Here is a 14077-nt window from a genome sequence, read left to right as displayed (position 1 = left end):
TTTGGTATTGTGCAACACTCCCTTACTACTAAACTGTCCCATTCAACAATTTTTATGTTTTAGAAAATATAAAGTAATTAACTTCATATTAAAATTTTTAAATGGTAGATCAATAATAAGCATAAATAAAAATGAAAATTATAAATTAAATTACAAAAGTGCCGACCTTTTTTTCTCTTCCAAACTAATTTATATATGTTTTCAAAATAAAATAAAAAAAGTTATCTTTCATCAATTTCTAGGGTTACTGACAGAGATCCCATTGAATTATCTGTGAGGAGTTAGGTGGATTATGTTACTATATAAATGGTGGCGTTATTCTTCACCATCCTCATCTTGCTCTTTCAATTTCTTGCTTCTATCTTCTTTCTTCATCATCATGACACATTTTGGTAGAATCAGCACTGAAATTGGGGTTCATTCAACTGCTGAAAAGTGGTACAACCTCTTCGCAAAAAGCCTCCATGATGTCCAACACCTAACTGATAGTGTTCATGGAACCCAGCTGCATCAGGGTGAAGACTGGCATCACCATGACACCATCAAACACTGGACTTATAAAATAGGTAATTAATATGCAAACAAAACTTATGGCAGACTTTCACCGTTAACTATATTTTTCTTTCAAAAATAGATTCTTATTAGGGTTTTAAAAGTATAATTTTCATAGGAATTTACTTACTTTAAAGATGAGTGAGTTAGTATATTATATATAAATTATTTCGTGACATCATAAGTTTTTTAACGAAAACAAATTACAATAAGTAGAAATTTCACATTCATTAAATATTATATCAATTTATAATAGGTCGATGGATATAAATCTTATTTTTTTTATAAATTTGATTTTAGGAGATTGAATTAGATTTAAAATCTATTTTTTATTATGATATTAGAATAATATATGTCAGTGAAGTTTGTTATTTGATTAGTTTTATGTTTGAGATATAAGCAAATTTTATTTTATAAATCAATGTTATAAAACTTAAAATTCATTTTTTAATCACTTAAACACTTACATTTCTTGAAAAACAAAAGTTCGACAAACATTTCGAAATGTTCGGTAGACATATCATTATGTTTAGCTAGTTTATTGATAGTTATAAATTTTAAAGGATTCACTCATGATTACATAACTTCTAATAATAAATTTGGACTGATAATCAAGAGTGTCTGAAAAAAAATGAGAAAGAATGTTGTCGAGTTCATTGCTATAAGTCTTTTCTTTTTTTAGTGTATAACTGTGATAAAATGTTTTTGTGACTGGTCTGATGATATTGGTTGTGAAAGAACAGATGGAAAGGTTGTAAAATGTCATGAGAAGATTGAATCTATTGATGAAGAGAAGAAAACAATCTATTACAAGCTCTTCGGTGAAGACATAGACCACAGGTTTAAGGTGTTTAACCTCGTATTTCAAGCAATTGATAAGGAGAAGGGTGGTGCTATTATCAAATGGACCATTGAATATGAGAAACTTAATGAAGAAGTTCATCCTCCATATGGCTACATCGAATACCTGCACAACTGCACCAGAGATATTGATGGTAATCTTGTGAAGGCATAACTCCAAGAAGAAATTTAAAGGAAAAGAAGAAATAATGGAGTTATTGGCCCTTAGAATAATGGTTGTGATGTTCGAGGAGTGTTCTTATTATCATGTAGGTCCTTTGTTTGAACGGAATAAATTTGCATGAACATGTCAGTGCTTTGAAGTGTGTAATGCTGCATGTGATGCATATAAATGAATATGTATGCTTTGCAATATAAAAGTGCTTGTTTTTGAGTTGATTGTTTTACTATATATTTTGAATGAATTTTAGTGTCTGTTTGATTACAACACTTTCATGAATCTGATAAATGTTAATTTAAATAAAACAATTCACCTTTGTTATTTGTTTTAAGTTTGAATAAAAATAAAAAATGTAATGTTGGGAATCCAAGTGTGAGTTTAAGTCCCACATTGGAGAGAAATGAGAAAGTAGAGTGGTTTATAAGTGGGAAGACACATTAACTCATTCCCTTAAGGTTTTGGGTGAAGAGTGGTGTCAACTACTTATAAGGTTGGACTCACATCTCATTACTCATTGACTTCCCGGTCAAAAAACCTCCCCTTGATACTCCTAACATGTAATTCTTCAGACTGTGCAATATATTTACAGAGATAAGAAATTTAGCTTTTCAAGAAGCGAATTTTGAGCTAATCTATTTACTTATTTTTTCAGGATACTTAAATAAATAAGAAAGAGAAAAACCTAGAAATAAAAAATAAGATTACTTGAAAAAATTATGGTTTAATATTTTATAATTATAGTTGTTTTTTTAAAATTAAAATTAGTAAATGTATATTCATTTAGTAATAATAATTTATTTAATAATCATTCTGAAGTAAAAAATTAGAAAAATAAATAATAAGATGATATAAGAGAAATTATTTGAAGTGAAGTTTAAATTTATGGTGGTTTAATATAAAACTAAAATTAAGAAATATAATTTTATTTATTAATAAAATTTTAGTTAAAAATAAATTAGTAGTGGGAAATAGTAAAATAAAAATAAATAATAGGATAATCTAAGGGAAATTAATTGAATAAAGGTTAAAAATTAAGATAGTTTAAAGTAAAATTAAAATTCAGAAACATATTGTTATTTAGTAACAGCTTTTTTTATCAACAGTAACAAATATATTAATAGGAGCAATAGGTTGTCCCAACCTATATACGAAAAACAAAGAAAGAAAAAGAAAAAGTAAAAAACCATAAAGAACAATTCTAAACCTACATCTTTGTCCCCCAAAATTGTTGTCCACCAAATTGCAAGAATATATAAGAAAAGCAGAAAAAGATCCTCGAGACATAGACTTGATTTGTTGCAAGTTTGGTTCCTGCATAAAATCATAAGCCAAAGACCACCCAACAATATATTCCATAACCAGAAAACAAAATAAGTCATCTCAACAAAACCATGTAAAGTCCAAAATGGGCTTAAGCAATGTAAGCACCATATATATAAGGATAGAATTCCACTCTAAACCCACTGTAACAAAGAACATTGCATTCTTCTGCCTTGTATCTCCATCATGCATAATATTATATGCTGACTTTACACTATAAAAACTCATTTATCTTCTCTTTTCCAAAACCACTCATCTTCCTTTCTTTACATCGACTATCATCATGGTAGTGACTACAGGTTTTTTCCTTTTAAACCACTCTCTTTCTACTTAAAGATTCCATATCCATTGATCACCATTCCAAAAACTCATTTTCTTTAGAGTAGCTTCCTTTAGAATGGAATTTGTATCACTACAGGAAATATGTTAATTTCCGAAGGAATAAAACCAACAGCCTCTGGAGTCTTCGGTAAAGTTGATTTACCGAAGGATGTACCGACGATGTAAGTGGTTGATTACCGAAGGCTTTTTGAGTTTACCGAAAGACTAAGACCGTCGGTATAAGCATCGACTTAATGAAATGAAAATTTGGGATTTCCCTCTCCCATTCTCCCAATTTTTGTTTCCGCACAAGCTTTCCCCCAATTTTTCCTCTCTCACTTCAGAATCCCCCAAGCATCGCATCTTCCTCTCTCGTTCTGAACTTAAGCTTAACCCCTTTTTTGTTGCAATTGTTGTGTCGACGTTAGGATAGTGCCGGTAAGGAGGGTGGTGGTTGACAGATTACATTGTTCCGAGGGGGCTATTCGAAGGTGTTTGTTGACGAGGTTGTTGTCGCGGTGTGACGACAGTGTTGTGGCGACCTCACAACGGTGTGCTCTGAACTTGAAGGAACTTGGTTGAGGGACTTCGTTGGAGGGGCCGTTGTGGGCTTCTGTTGCTGTCGTGCTCTACAAAGGTTGCCATCGTCAAGGGCTATCTTGGTTGAGGTAAGTTGTACGTTTAAAAATTCATTATGAGTTACATTGTTCTTGAATCTGTTTGATGTTCTTGTAGCACCAGTGTATGATGTTCTCACTGCCTTTCTTGTCACAGATTTCCATATCAAACTCTTGTAGTAAAAGTACTCATCTAATCAAGCGTGGTTTAGAGTCTGGCTTGGTTAGTAAATACTTTATAGCTGCATGATCTGTGTAAATGATCATCTTAGACCCAATGAGATAAGGTCTAAATTTCTCCAAGGCATATACTATAGCAAGAAATTCCTTTTCTGTAGTGGTATAATCACTAGTACAATAAGAAGAAAAGACACCGGTTATTTTTTATTATTGGCATCGGTTTTACAACCGAGGCATATGCGAGCGAGGTAAAAAGGACAGACTCAGGAGTATGCCTCGATTCTTAGATAACTGAGGCAGTATCCTTTTTTTTTCAGATGCAACCTGATTTTCAATACACAACCAGAGATTGTTTCAGTACGCAACCAGAAACAGAGTAGTGCAAGTCATTGTTTTTCACGCAACCGAAAAATCCCAATCCCAATCCGAGATCAAAACAGACCTAACATTATCCAATTTCAGAAACCCAAAGTGCTTGTGATTGTGAGTCAAAACAGATCAAAACATACCTAACATTAAACTTCATCTTTATTGCATATCAACACCTTCTGCAATGAACCAGAATGAACCAGAAGCTCCCTTAGGGTTTCCAATCACACAGGGCTTCGACGGTTGGAGGAAGATTGCCGGTCTAGGGCGGCGACGACATTCCATTAAGGGGTGAGAGGGTAGCGGCGACTCGCGGTGGATTTCGAGTGGTGGATGAAGATGAAGATACAAAGGGGAAGAATGGTGGAGGCAGCAACGACGAAGGGCTCGCCGATCTGGAGCGCCTTGGCAATCTGGAGTGGCTTGGCGATGGCGATCTGGAGCGGTGGAGCTAGAGCGGCGGAGGCAGCGGCGGAGGCAGCAGTGGCGGAGGCAACGGCAGAGGAGGTACAAAGAAGAAGTGAGAGCACGAGGGAAGAAGGGTTGTGGAAATGAAAAAGTGAGAGCACGAGGGATAGAGAAGAAGATGTTGAGCACAAGTGAGAGCACATCATTCCTCGGTTTTCATCAGAACCGAGTTAGTAGCAATTGGCAGGTCTAGGTGGCAGGAGTTGTATGCCTCGGTTTCGCCTATAACCGAGTTAGTAGTGCCCTTTAGGCATCGGTTGCTGGGCAACCGAGTTAGTAACTCTTATCAGACCCATCAGCTGTCAGGTGGAGTAGGTTTGGGCAGAGTTTTATGCCTCAGTTTTACGTAGAACCGAGTTAGTAGCATGCTTTAGGCACCGATCATGGGGCAACCGAAGCATATACTTAAGCTATTATTACGAATCTACCACCGTGTTTTTATACGCTTCGGGTTCGCTTAAACCGAAGCGTATATTGCGCTTTCTAATCCCTTTTTTTTACTAGTGAATTAAACTAGGCTTCATTCAAAACTTTGCTTCCATAACTCAAAATCTTGATTCTAATTTGGAGCTACAATTACTGGCGCAGAAACCAGCTTCTTCTTGAGAATATCAAAATCCTTCATGCATTCATCATCCATCACAAAAGGCACATCTTTGAGAACGAGATTGCTTAAAGGTTTGGCAATCTTGGAAAAATCTTTAATGAATCTTCTATAAAACTCGGCATGCCCCAAAAAACTCCTGATTCCTTTCACATTAGTAGGTGGTGGAAGTTTCTCAATGACTTCCACTTTTGCTTTGTCAACCTCGATTCCCTTGGAAGAAATTTTGTGTCCCAAAACAATACCTTCAGTCACCATAAAATGACACTTACAAGGTTTGTCTACATACATCTTTTAAGAACACTATCTAGATTAGACAAGCACACTTGAAAGGAATCACCAAACACCGAAAAATCATCCATGAAGACTTCTATGCATTTTTCTATCATATATGCAAAGATTGCTTGCATACATCTTTGAAATGTAGCTGACACATAACATAATCCAAATGACATTTTTCTATAAGCAAAAGTACCAAAAGGGCATGTGAAAGTTGTCTTTTCTTGGTCTTTTGGATCTACCCAATTTGATTATACCCTGAGTAACCATCCAGAAAGCAATAGAAAATTTGTCCTGCCAATCTCTCCAACATTTGATCCATGAAAGGAAGAGGAAAGTGATCCTTCCTTGTAGCCTTATTCAACTTTCTATAATCAATGCACATCCTCCATCCAATAATCGTCCTAGTAGGTATAAGCTCATTCTTTTCATTGTATATAACTGTCATCCCACCTTTCTTTGGCCCCACCTACACTGGCTTACCCATGTAGAAATAGGGTATATAATACCAACCTCTAGAAGCTTCAACACTTCTTTTCTAACCTCCTATTTCATCACATGATTCAGTCTTCTTTGTGGTTGAGCAACGGGTTTATACTCATCTTCCATGAATATTTTGTGCATGCAATAAGTGGGACTTATACCTTTGAGATCAAAAATTGACCATCCAATAACTCCTTTGTTAGCTTTTAATACTTCCACCAACTTTTCTTCTTCTTTGGCAGATAAAGAATTACTGATGATGACTGGTTTATTCCCACCTTCTTCTAAGAAAACATACTTTAAATGTAGAGGTAACATCTTCAATTCCAGTTTCTTTTCCTTGACTATTTCCTTGGTATTGATCTCTTCAACTTTTACCTCATCAAAAGGGATTTCTTTTAATGCGTCCAAGTCAGTCAAGCATTCATCAATCATTTTCTCTTCTTCCTCATTCAAATCTTCGCATGCATCAATGAGCGTTTTCTCCAAAAGGTGAAGAACAATGTAACATCCTCTCCTGAGTCATACATACTTCATCTAATGTGTCAAGATGAAAACATGCCTTATCATCTTTTGAATGAGACATGGCTTCAAATACGTCAAAATTCACTTCTTCATCTTGTACTCTCACATTGAGTTTTCCATTCTCCACATCAATTAAAACTTCAGCCATCTTCATAAAGGGTCGCCTAAGAATGAGAGGCACATCAATAGTTTCCTCTTCAACGTATTTCCTCTTTTTCGTGAGAAGTTCCTTAAAAAATTTAGCATATGAAGGCATTTGCTGCAATGCCTCAGAAAAAGGTATGTCAATCTCCAATTTCTTGAAAATTTCCATTAAACGCTCAAATTGTTTTTCTTTTTCCTTCCTAGAATAATTCTTTGGATAAGGAAGGGGTTTTCCAAATATTTTTTTCTTTTTCGTCTCATCCTCTTCTTCTTTTTCTCTCCCCTCATCTTTCTTTTTTTCTTCTTTCTCGTCTTTTTCTTTTGTCTCTATTTTTCTCTCATCTAACACCTTGCCACTTCTCATGATAAAAGATTTACACTCCTCCCTAGGGGTAACATCAGTATTAGCCCCAAAATCTCCTATCTCCTTAACTAATTGACCCACTTGTATCTCCAACCTTCTAATTGCAACTTCAGTGCTTTTGTGATTTGAATTAGACACTTGCATAAAATGTTGAAGTGTGTCATCTAGTTTTGCCAATATGTCAGATAAGGAAGGTTATTGATGCCATTGTTGTTGTTGTGGTCTATTGAATTGCCCAACTTTCCCTTGACCCGTACTTGGTTGAGGTTTCCATCCTTGGTTGTAATTACCTGGACGAAATTGATTACCTTGACCCATAAAATTGGCTTCCTCTTGGGTAACTTCCAGCATAACACATAGACCATTAATATGATCTCCACCACACAACTCACAAAGTGGCTTTTGAACTTGAGAAACGTTGTGCAACTCCCTTGGCAATTGAGAGATTTTCTTCGTCAGAGTCTCCAATTTTTGAGTCATAATTGTTGAAATAAAATGACTTAGTTTGAATATCAAGAGGGGGGATGAATTGGTGAAACACAAAAATCAGAGTCTTTTAAAAGTCTTTTTCACAAAAGGATGATCTTTCAAAAGTTTCTTGAATCGCAAGGAATAAGATTTTTTAAGTGCAGCGGAAATAGTTGACTACGTGAAAAGTAAAGTCGACTTTGAAAATTAAAAGTGTAGGGATAGAGAATTCAAACGCAAATGCACTATAATGATCAAGGTTTTTACAACAAGGCTTTTATAGCGACCTCCACGTCAAAATATAAAACACCTCTCTAACCCTCTAATCAAAATATAGGCATACACAAACAAAGAAAAGTAGCAAGATGTCCCCTCTACTATAGTCTTTAATCACTTTGAACAATCCTCAAAGTCCAGAACGTCGCACGTTCTCTTCCTGTAGTCACAACAAGGCATCCACAATCTTCACAAGATTGAGAGAAGAAGTTGATCACGTATCAGACACCTCAAGCGTAGGTTGATCAATCAGTCAATGCGCACAGATTCTTGTTCGTCAAGCAATCACCAAAGAATGAACACCTCGGTCTTTCTTGATAGATTCTTGGAGCTTTAGCACGTTCTACCAGAGATCAATAATCTGAAACAATTCAATCAAAATGTTAGATTCATAAAAGTCTCTGCAGAAATCAAATTTGCATCTATATATAGTTTTTTACAAAACTGACGCTTTTAAGTGACTATGCTACTAATAGAGTCGATTATACTCATACAGTTATAACAATTAGTAGCAGTCAAACCAACTTAATTGATTTTGCTTTTAATACAGTTGACTCATAATAAATGCTTGGTCAAAGATATAAAATATAGCCCTTAGACATCACAAGCATTAACAGAATTTCAAAACATAACTAACTAAGTCGAGTAGCTTGCGCATACAGACGACTTTGTAACACTTCAATGCAGTTTTGAAAAATTTTCTTTCCAAAAATACTCACAACACACTTTGAAAAAGTTTGTGCAAAGCACGAGTTTTAATCGACTTCCTTCATAATGAATTCGACTTAAAACTGTTGTTTTGCCACATATTATAAGTTCAACAAAAGTGCATGTGGTTTTTCTTTTCTAAAACATATGTCATGCATTCACATATTAAATCTCATGTAAAACACAGTGAATTGTAGTAATGACAGAATCAACACAAACATGATCTCAAATAATCATAAACATGAAAGCTATGAACATGTAACACATTTAACAACAAATAACAACACATGTTGTTATTAATTATGTTGTCATCATCAAAACCCAGAAGTTCTTTGAGATTGTAAGGTTTGGCTTATAATCTCAACAATAATCTTATTCGGTGCTAGTAGAGCATCTTGAGATTAGTGTTGTAGAATTTCTTTTTGTTGAAGTTGAGTTCTTTCACTATGCATCTCATTATCATTTGTAGCCATATTTTCAATCGAATCATAGGCTTCCTATGGAGTCTTGCACTTGATATTACCTCCAGCGAAGCATCTAGCATCAATTTAGTTTGTGAGCTTAGAACTCCAAGGAATAGAATGACTATATTAGGTTCATCAAAACGATGAGTGGGTGTCTTTCTCAACAAGCCTTTAAATAGGTCCCATGCTTGACCTAATGTTTCATCCATGCCCTGCTTGAAAGAAGAAATTTCTTGCTTTCCTTTGTTTACTTTTATTGTGGGAAGTATTTGTTCAAAAACTTTGCAACCACGCTTCCCACTCAGTAAAGTTCTTTTCTGGAAAAGAGTTCAACAACATCCTAGCATTGCCTCCCAAAGAGAAGGGAAACAAGCTCAATCTAATAGCTTCATCTGGCACTCCATTTATCTTCACAGTATTGCATATCTCATTGAATGTTGTCAGATGCTCATATGGATTTTCATGAGATAATCCATTGAATTGGTTGCACTTCACAAATTGAATCAAAGCAGGCTTCATCTCCATATTTGCAGCTGATGCACAAATTTATGATCACCAAAATATGATGTCACAAACTTGTTTAACAATCGGCAAGTATGACCGAATCGTTTCAAGTAATAAACTCGGTAAGACCAAGTATCGTTCTCCCAAAGGACTCACGACCTAGTTTAGTTATGTGATTTGTTGATTAGCTAAGACTTAAGAACAAAATAATTGGAGTTTAATATGCAAAAGACGAAAATAAACATGTATGCATGAGGTTGATCAATGGCTAAAACAAAAGACAAGCACTTTCAATGAAATATATTAATGAATATGTTGTTGGGGGTCAATTTCATCTTATCCACTCTCATATATTTTAGGAATTCAACATTCAAGTCATCATTGTTAATGCCACTCTCTAAATTACCTTTCAAGAAGGCTTCTCCCTAATTACGAGTTCATACAATTCCTAGCATTCCTAATAATTAGTTTTTTTAGTACAGGAGCTTAAGGCAACCAATATACTATTGGGAGAAATTCCCCGGATCTAGACTTCCCCGTACGTTCCCGTATCGACAAAATCAATAATCATGCATTGAATGAGTTAAACAAAGCAAGCATTAAGCAAAGAGGAAAAACCCTAACTAATGATGAAAGAAAGCATAAATCTTAGATTAAGATGCAAGCACAAATTCCATATATGAGAGTTTCAAAAGATTACAATGATTCCCCAACAAACATACAAGGTTTAGTTCACCATATTCATGGTGAACGTAGATGAACAATAATGAAAGAATGAAAGATAAAACCCTAGAAAGGTGAAGAGGTAGCCTGAGCATCCAAGATCCTCCTTCAAAGGGGTGGAAGAGAGAGTGTTTGCTTCGTTTCTGCCAAAGATACCAAACCCTAAGACATCTAGGTCTTTAAATAGGACATAAAAATAATAGAAAACGGGTCCAAGCCCAAACAGATCATAAAAATCGCATAAAACTGGCCCAAAACTCATATGGTTGACTTTTTCCATATTCTGGTTGACTTTTTGGTTGACTGGTTGACTTTTCTGGTTGACTGGTTGACTTTTCTGGTTCCTGGTTGACTTTTCTGATTCCATCTCTCTCCTTCTTCACTTCTTTCACTAAATTCACCTTAAAACCTGCACAAAAACACTGAAATCAAGCATAAACCTGTCCAGCTCTCTTATTTCTGAAAATATGGATAAAAGCATGATTTCAAGCTAGTTTCTAAGTATAAAGGTTGCTTTTTGTGTCAATGTTAAGCATGAAAATAACAGTTTTTCAACTGTTATCAGCAGCATTAACCCTCAGCCTTGCAATGCTATTAAAATGATGAGGACCAATGACTATTGCATAATCTGCCAGGGTACGTCTACTATTCTGCTCTTTAGCAATATTTTCTATTTCCTGGTAAGATCTTTGAGGTGAAGGTTCTAAAAGAGTCTCAGGAGAAGGGAAAAGTTCTCTAGATGTCCTGTTTCTCCTTTTTCTTCTGCTATTGTCCAAAACTGCAAGAAGAGGTTTAGAGACTTTTGTGCTTCTAGTCCGAATTGTACCCTGCATACACTAGAGAACAAAACACTAGAGCACCCAATTAGCACTAACAGATAAAAAGATAAAAAGATAAAAATAAAAGATAAAAAGATAAAATTAAAAGATAAAAAGATAAAACAAAAGATAAAATTAGAGATAAAGTCTAATCAGTTAAGGATCACACAAAAGTATAGTTTAAACCACGAGTCCCCGACAACGGCGTGAAAAACTTGTTTAAGACCTCGACAAGTGTACCGAATCGTATCAAGTAATAATACGTGGTAAGACCAAGTACCGTTTCCCAAGAGACTCACGACACTAAATAATCATGTAATTACTTTACTAATTAAGACTTTGAAGAACAATTTAGGGTTTTTGAATGCAAAAACAAGAAAGTAAATATGACTGCACTTTAGATCAATTGAAGAAAAACACAAAGGTGAATGAATGATATTGAAATTATGAGATGAGTATGTTGTTGGAGTTTAGATTTCACCTAGTTTACTCTTATGCATATACGAATTTGTCTTCTTCATTCAATTTTTAACGTCACTTTCTAAATTACTTAAAACTCGATCCCTCGACAAAGAAAGCCTATCCTTAATTACTAGACCACAATCCCTTGCATCCCTAATAATTAATTCTGCATTACGATTAGAAGCTTAAGACGACCAACCCTCTTATCCCCATCCCTAGGCAATATTGGAAGCATACTCTAGGACTCCTCATCAAGAGATAATTTCCTTGTCTCATCTATCCTACAATATTTCTGTTGTGTTTGATCCATCTATGTGTGCCATGAGTCTTTACATTTTGGTTCAAATCAGTTGTTCTTCTTGAGCCATCCATGTATCTGTTGTAGGATTCCATTTTGTCATTTGGGTAAGTTGGGTATACACAGATATTTTGGTCATTAAATGTTATATGAATTTTAAGTCTTTTATTTGATTTTATGATCATAATATTTATTATAATGTCTTGTTGATTCTAATTTGTCATTAATTCTACATTTTACCATTTTATTTTCATTTTACAAAATATCAAAGATTGAAAACCATGTTCATGTCCGTCAATAGTGTGTGTTTTTGGTATGGATATGTTGATGACTTGGGCCCAAGCCCATCAACTAAACAAGGCCTAAGCCTACCTTGCAATCAAGGACCCAATACTAGAGGTATGCTAGGAGGCTTTAAGAGGACTTGGAAGACGCTCTTAAGCAAGAAGCATTGAAGAAATACTTCATTTGGAGCCAAGTGTAGGATGACTTCCAGATTGGGCTGCGCTCAGCAAAGATCTTTCGTGCCCAACATGCGCGTCATGCTTCTTATGCTAGCAAAGAGTGTAGCACGCTTTCTACGACCTCTCACACATTGTAAACGTGTTGTATACGTGTCCAGCGATCCCTAATATGCGGCTGAGGATCAACATTAGTTGATAGCACCATCGGAAGGTTGGAATGGATCTATAAATCCACTTTCTCCACCCATTTGTGCACATTTTGATGATTTTGGTATTGAACCCTTGTTGAGAATACTCCAGGCCTTCAATCTTCTTCAGAGTCACGGCTAGAGAGAGCTTCTAAGCCTCTTCTAACCACCTTCCCTAGATAGGATTCCTTTCTAGGCTTCAAACTGCACCAAATCACATCAGCTATACACCACGCATTTCGTAGAACACCTTATGTGCAATTGTTCATTCCACTACCATCCCCTCTTCTCATCTTTGTGAAACTCCAACGAGCAAGGATTAACCTCCAATCATCCATGGAGGACGTCACCATGTGTGGTCTTATTTCATGCTAGTTTATACTCCTAAACAAGGTCTTAGAGTTAGGATTCCATAGTGTCATTTTGAAATTGTCAAAAAAATGACTTGATTCCTTATGAATTTCTATGAATTTTGATTGTCTTAGCCTTTGATTATGGGTATGAAATTGAAAAATAGTATGTTGGTTGTTGTTGTGTCAAGTTTATATAAGAAAAAGATTATTCCCCTCTATAAAAGTTAAAGAAAAGTAGAAAAGGGGCAAAAGAAGTGAAAAAAGTGATAAAAGAAAAAATGACGACAACAATAACAACTAGAAACCTATTTTTGATTTTGGAAATTGGTCTTGTTTGTGAACCATTTCTTGTTGTCGAAAATTTCATCTTTATTGGCTAACATCATCACATCATTTTTACTCTTAGTTTTTTTGGTTTTATTCATCCATTCTAGTACCTTTCTTAGGAATTTCCTTTTGAAGTTTACTTGTTTTTGTGCCTTAAGTTTATTTTGTCTTTCTTTCCTTCTATATGTCTTGTCGATTAACCTCTATTTGATTTTAGCCCTTCAAATTGTGTGTTTATTTTATCTTTTCTTGGCCTCTTGAGTGGTTCATACAACTTGAGATTTTGCTTCTTGTGGAGTGATTGACTAACCCTTCAAGTAACATCTTAAGGATGGAAAGAAGCTAGAAGAGGTACTCATAATTGGCTTGGAAAAGGGAGATGACAATGAGTGGTCTGCACTTACACCTTTTACACGTTGCTCAATCTTTTACCTTGTCACTTGGCAAGCAACGTGTGACCTCTCCAACAGGATTTTAATTTGAATTTCGAAGGGAAAAGTTGGCAAAATAGAGAGCCTTCTGTCTATATAAATAAGAGTGTGTTATCCTTTGTAAATCATTTCGTATGCAAGTAATGAAATGTTGAAGAAATTTCTAGCCCTTGCTTGCTCGATAGTCATTCTATTTCTGAGTTCATTTTCTTCTCCTCTAGCTTCCTTCCTTAGTGGATATGATGTTTGAGCTTGAGGCAATAGACACACCATAGATTCACCAAAGTACACCTTCAATCACATCGTGCTTCATCCAATCCGCTGCACCTTGGCTTCCAGCTTCCGG

General features: G+C 35.3%; 1 protein-coding gene across 1 annotated transcript; it reads left to right on the top strand.

Annotated features, from left to right (window-relative positions):
* Positions 1-330: 330 nt before the first annotated feature.
* On the top strand, positions 331-1789 carry LOC148192344 (MLP-like protein 43). Its single transcript, XM_088098963.1, has 2 exons — positions 331-566; positions 1296-1789. Exons 1-2 carry the CDS (start codon positions 380-382, stop codon positions 1565-1567), a joined length of 459 nt encoding a protein of 152 aa, XP_087955089.1. The 5' UTR covers positions 331-379; the 3' UTR covers positions 1568-1789.
* The last annotated feature ends 12288 nt before the right edge of the window (positions 1790-14077 follow it).

This window comes from Vigna umbellata, chromosome 9, assembly GCF_029865625.1.
Source record: "Vigna umbellata cultivar VRB3 chromosome 9, Vumbellata_1.0, whole genome shotgun sequence".
In the NCBI taxonomy this organism is placed as follows: domain Eukaryota; kingdom Viridiplantae; phylum Streptophyta; class Magnoliopsida; order Fabales; family Fabaceae; genus Vigna; species Vigna umbellata.
The sequence above is the reverse complement of the archived record's forward strand: the minus strand, read 5'-3'. Positions and strand labels throughout refer to the sequence as shown.

Coding starts and splice junctions, on each gene's coding strand:
- LOC148192344 (XM_088098963.1), top strand. CDS start 380: ATGACACATTTTGGTAGAATCAGCACTGAAATTGGGGTTCATTCAACT. Junction 567..1,295: donor ACACTGGACTTATAAAATAG/GTAATTAATATG, acceptor GTGAAAGAACAG/ATGGAAAGGTTGTAAAATGT.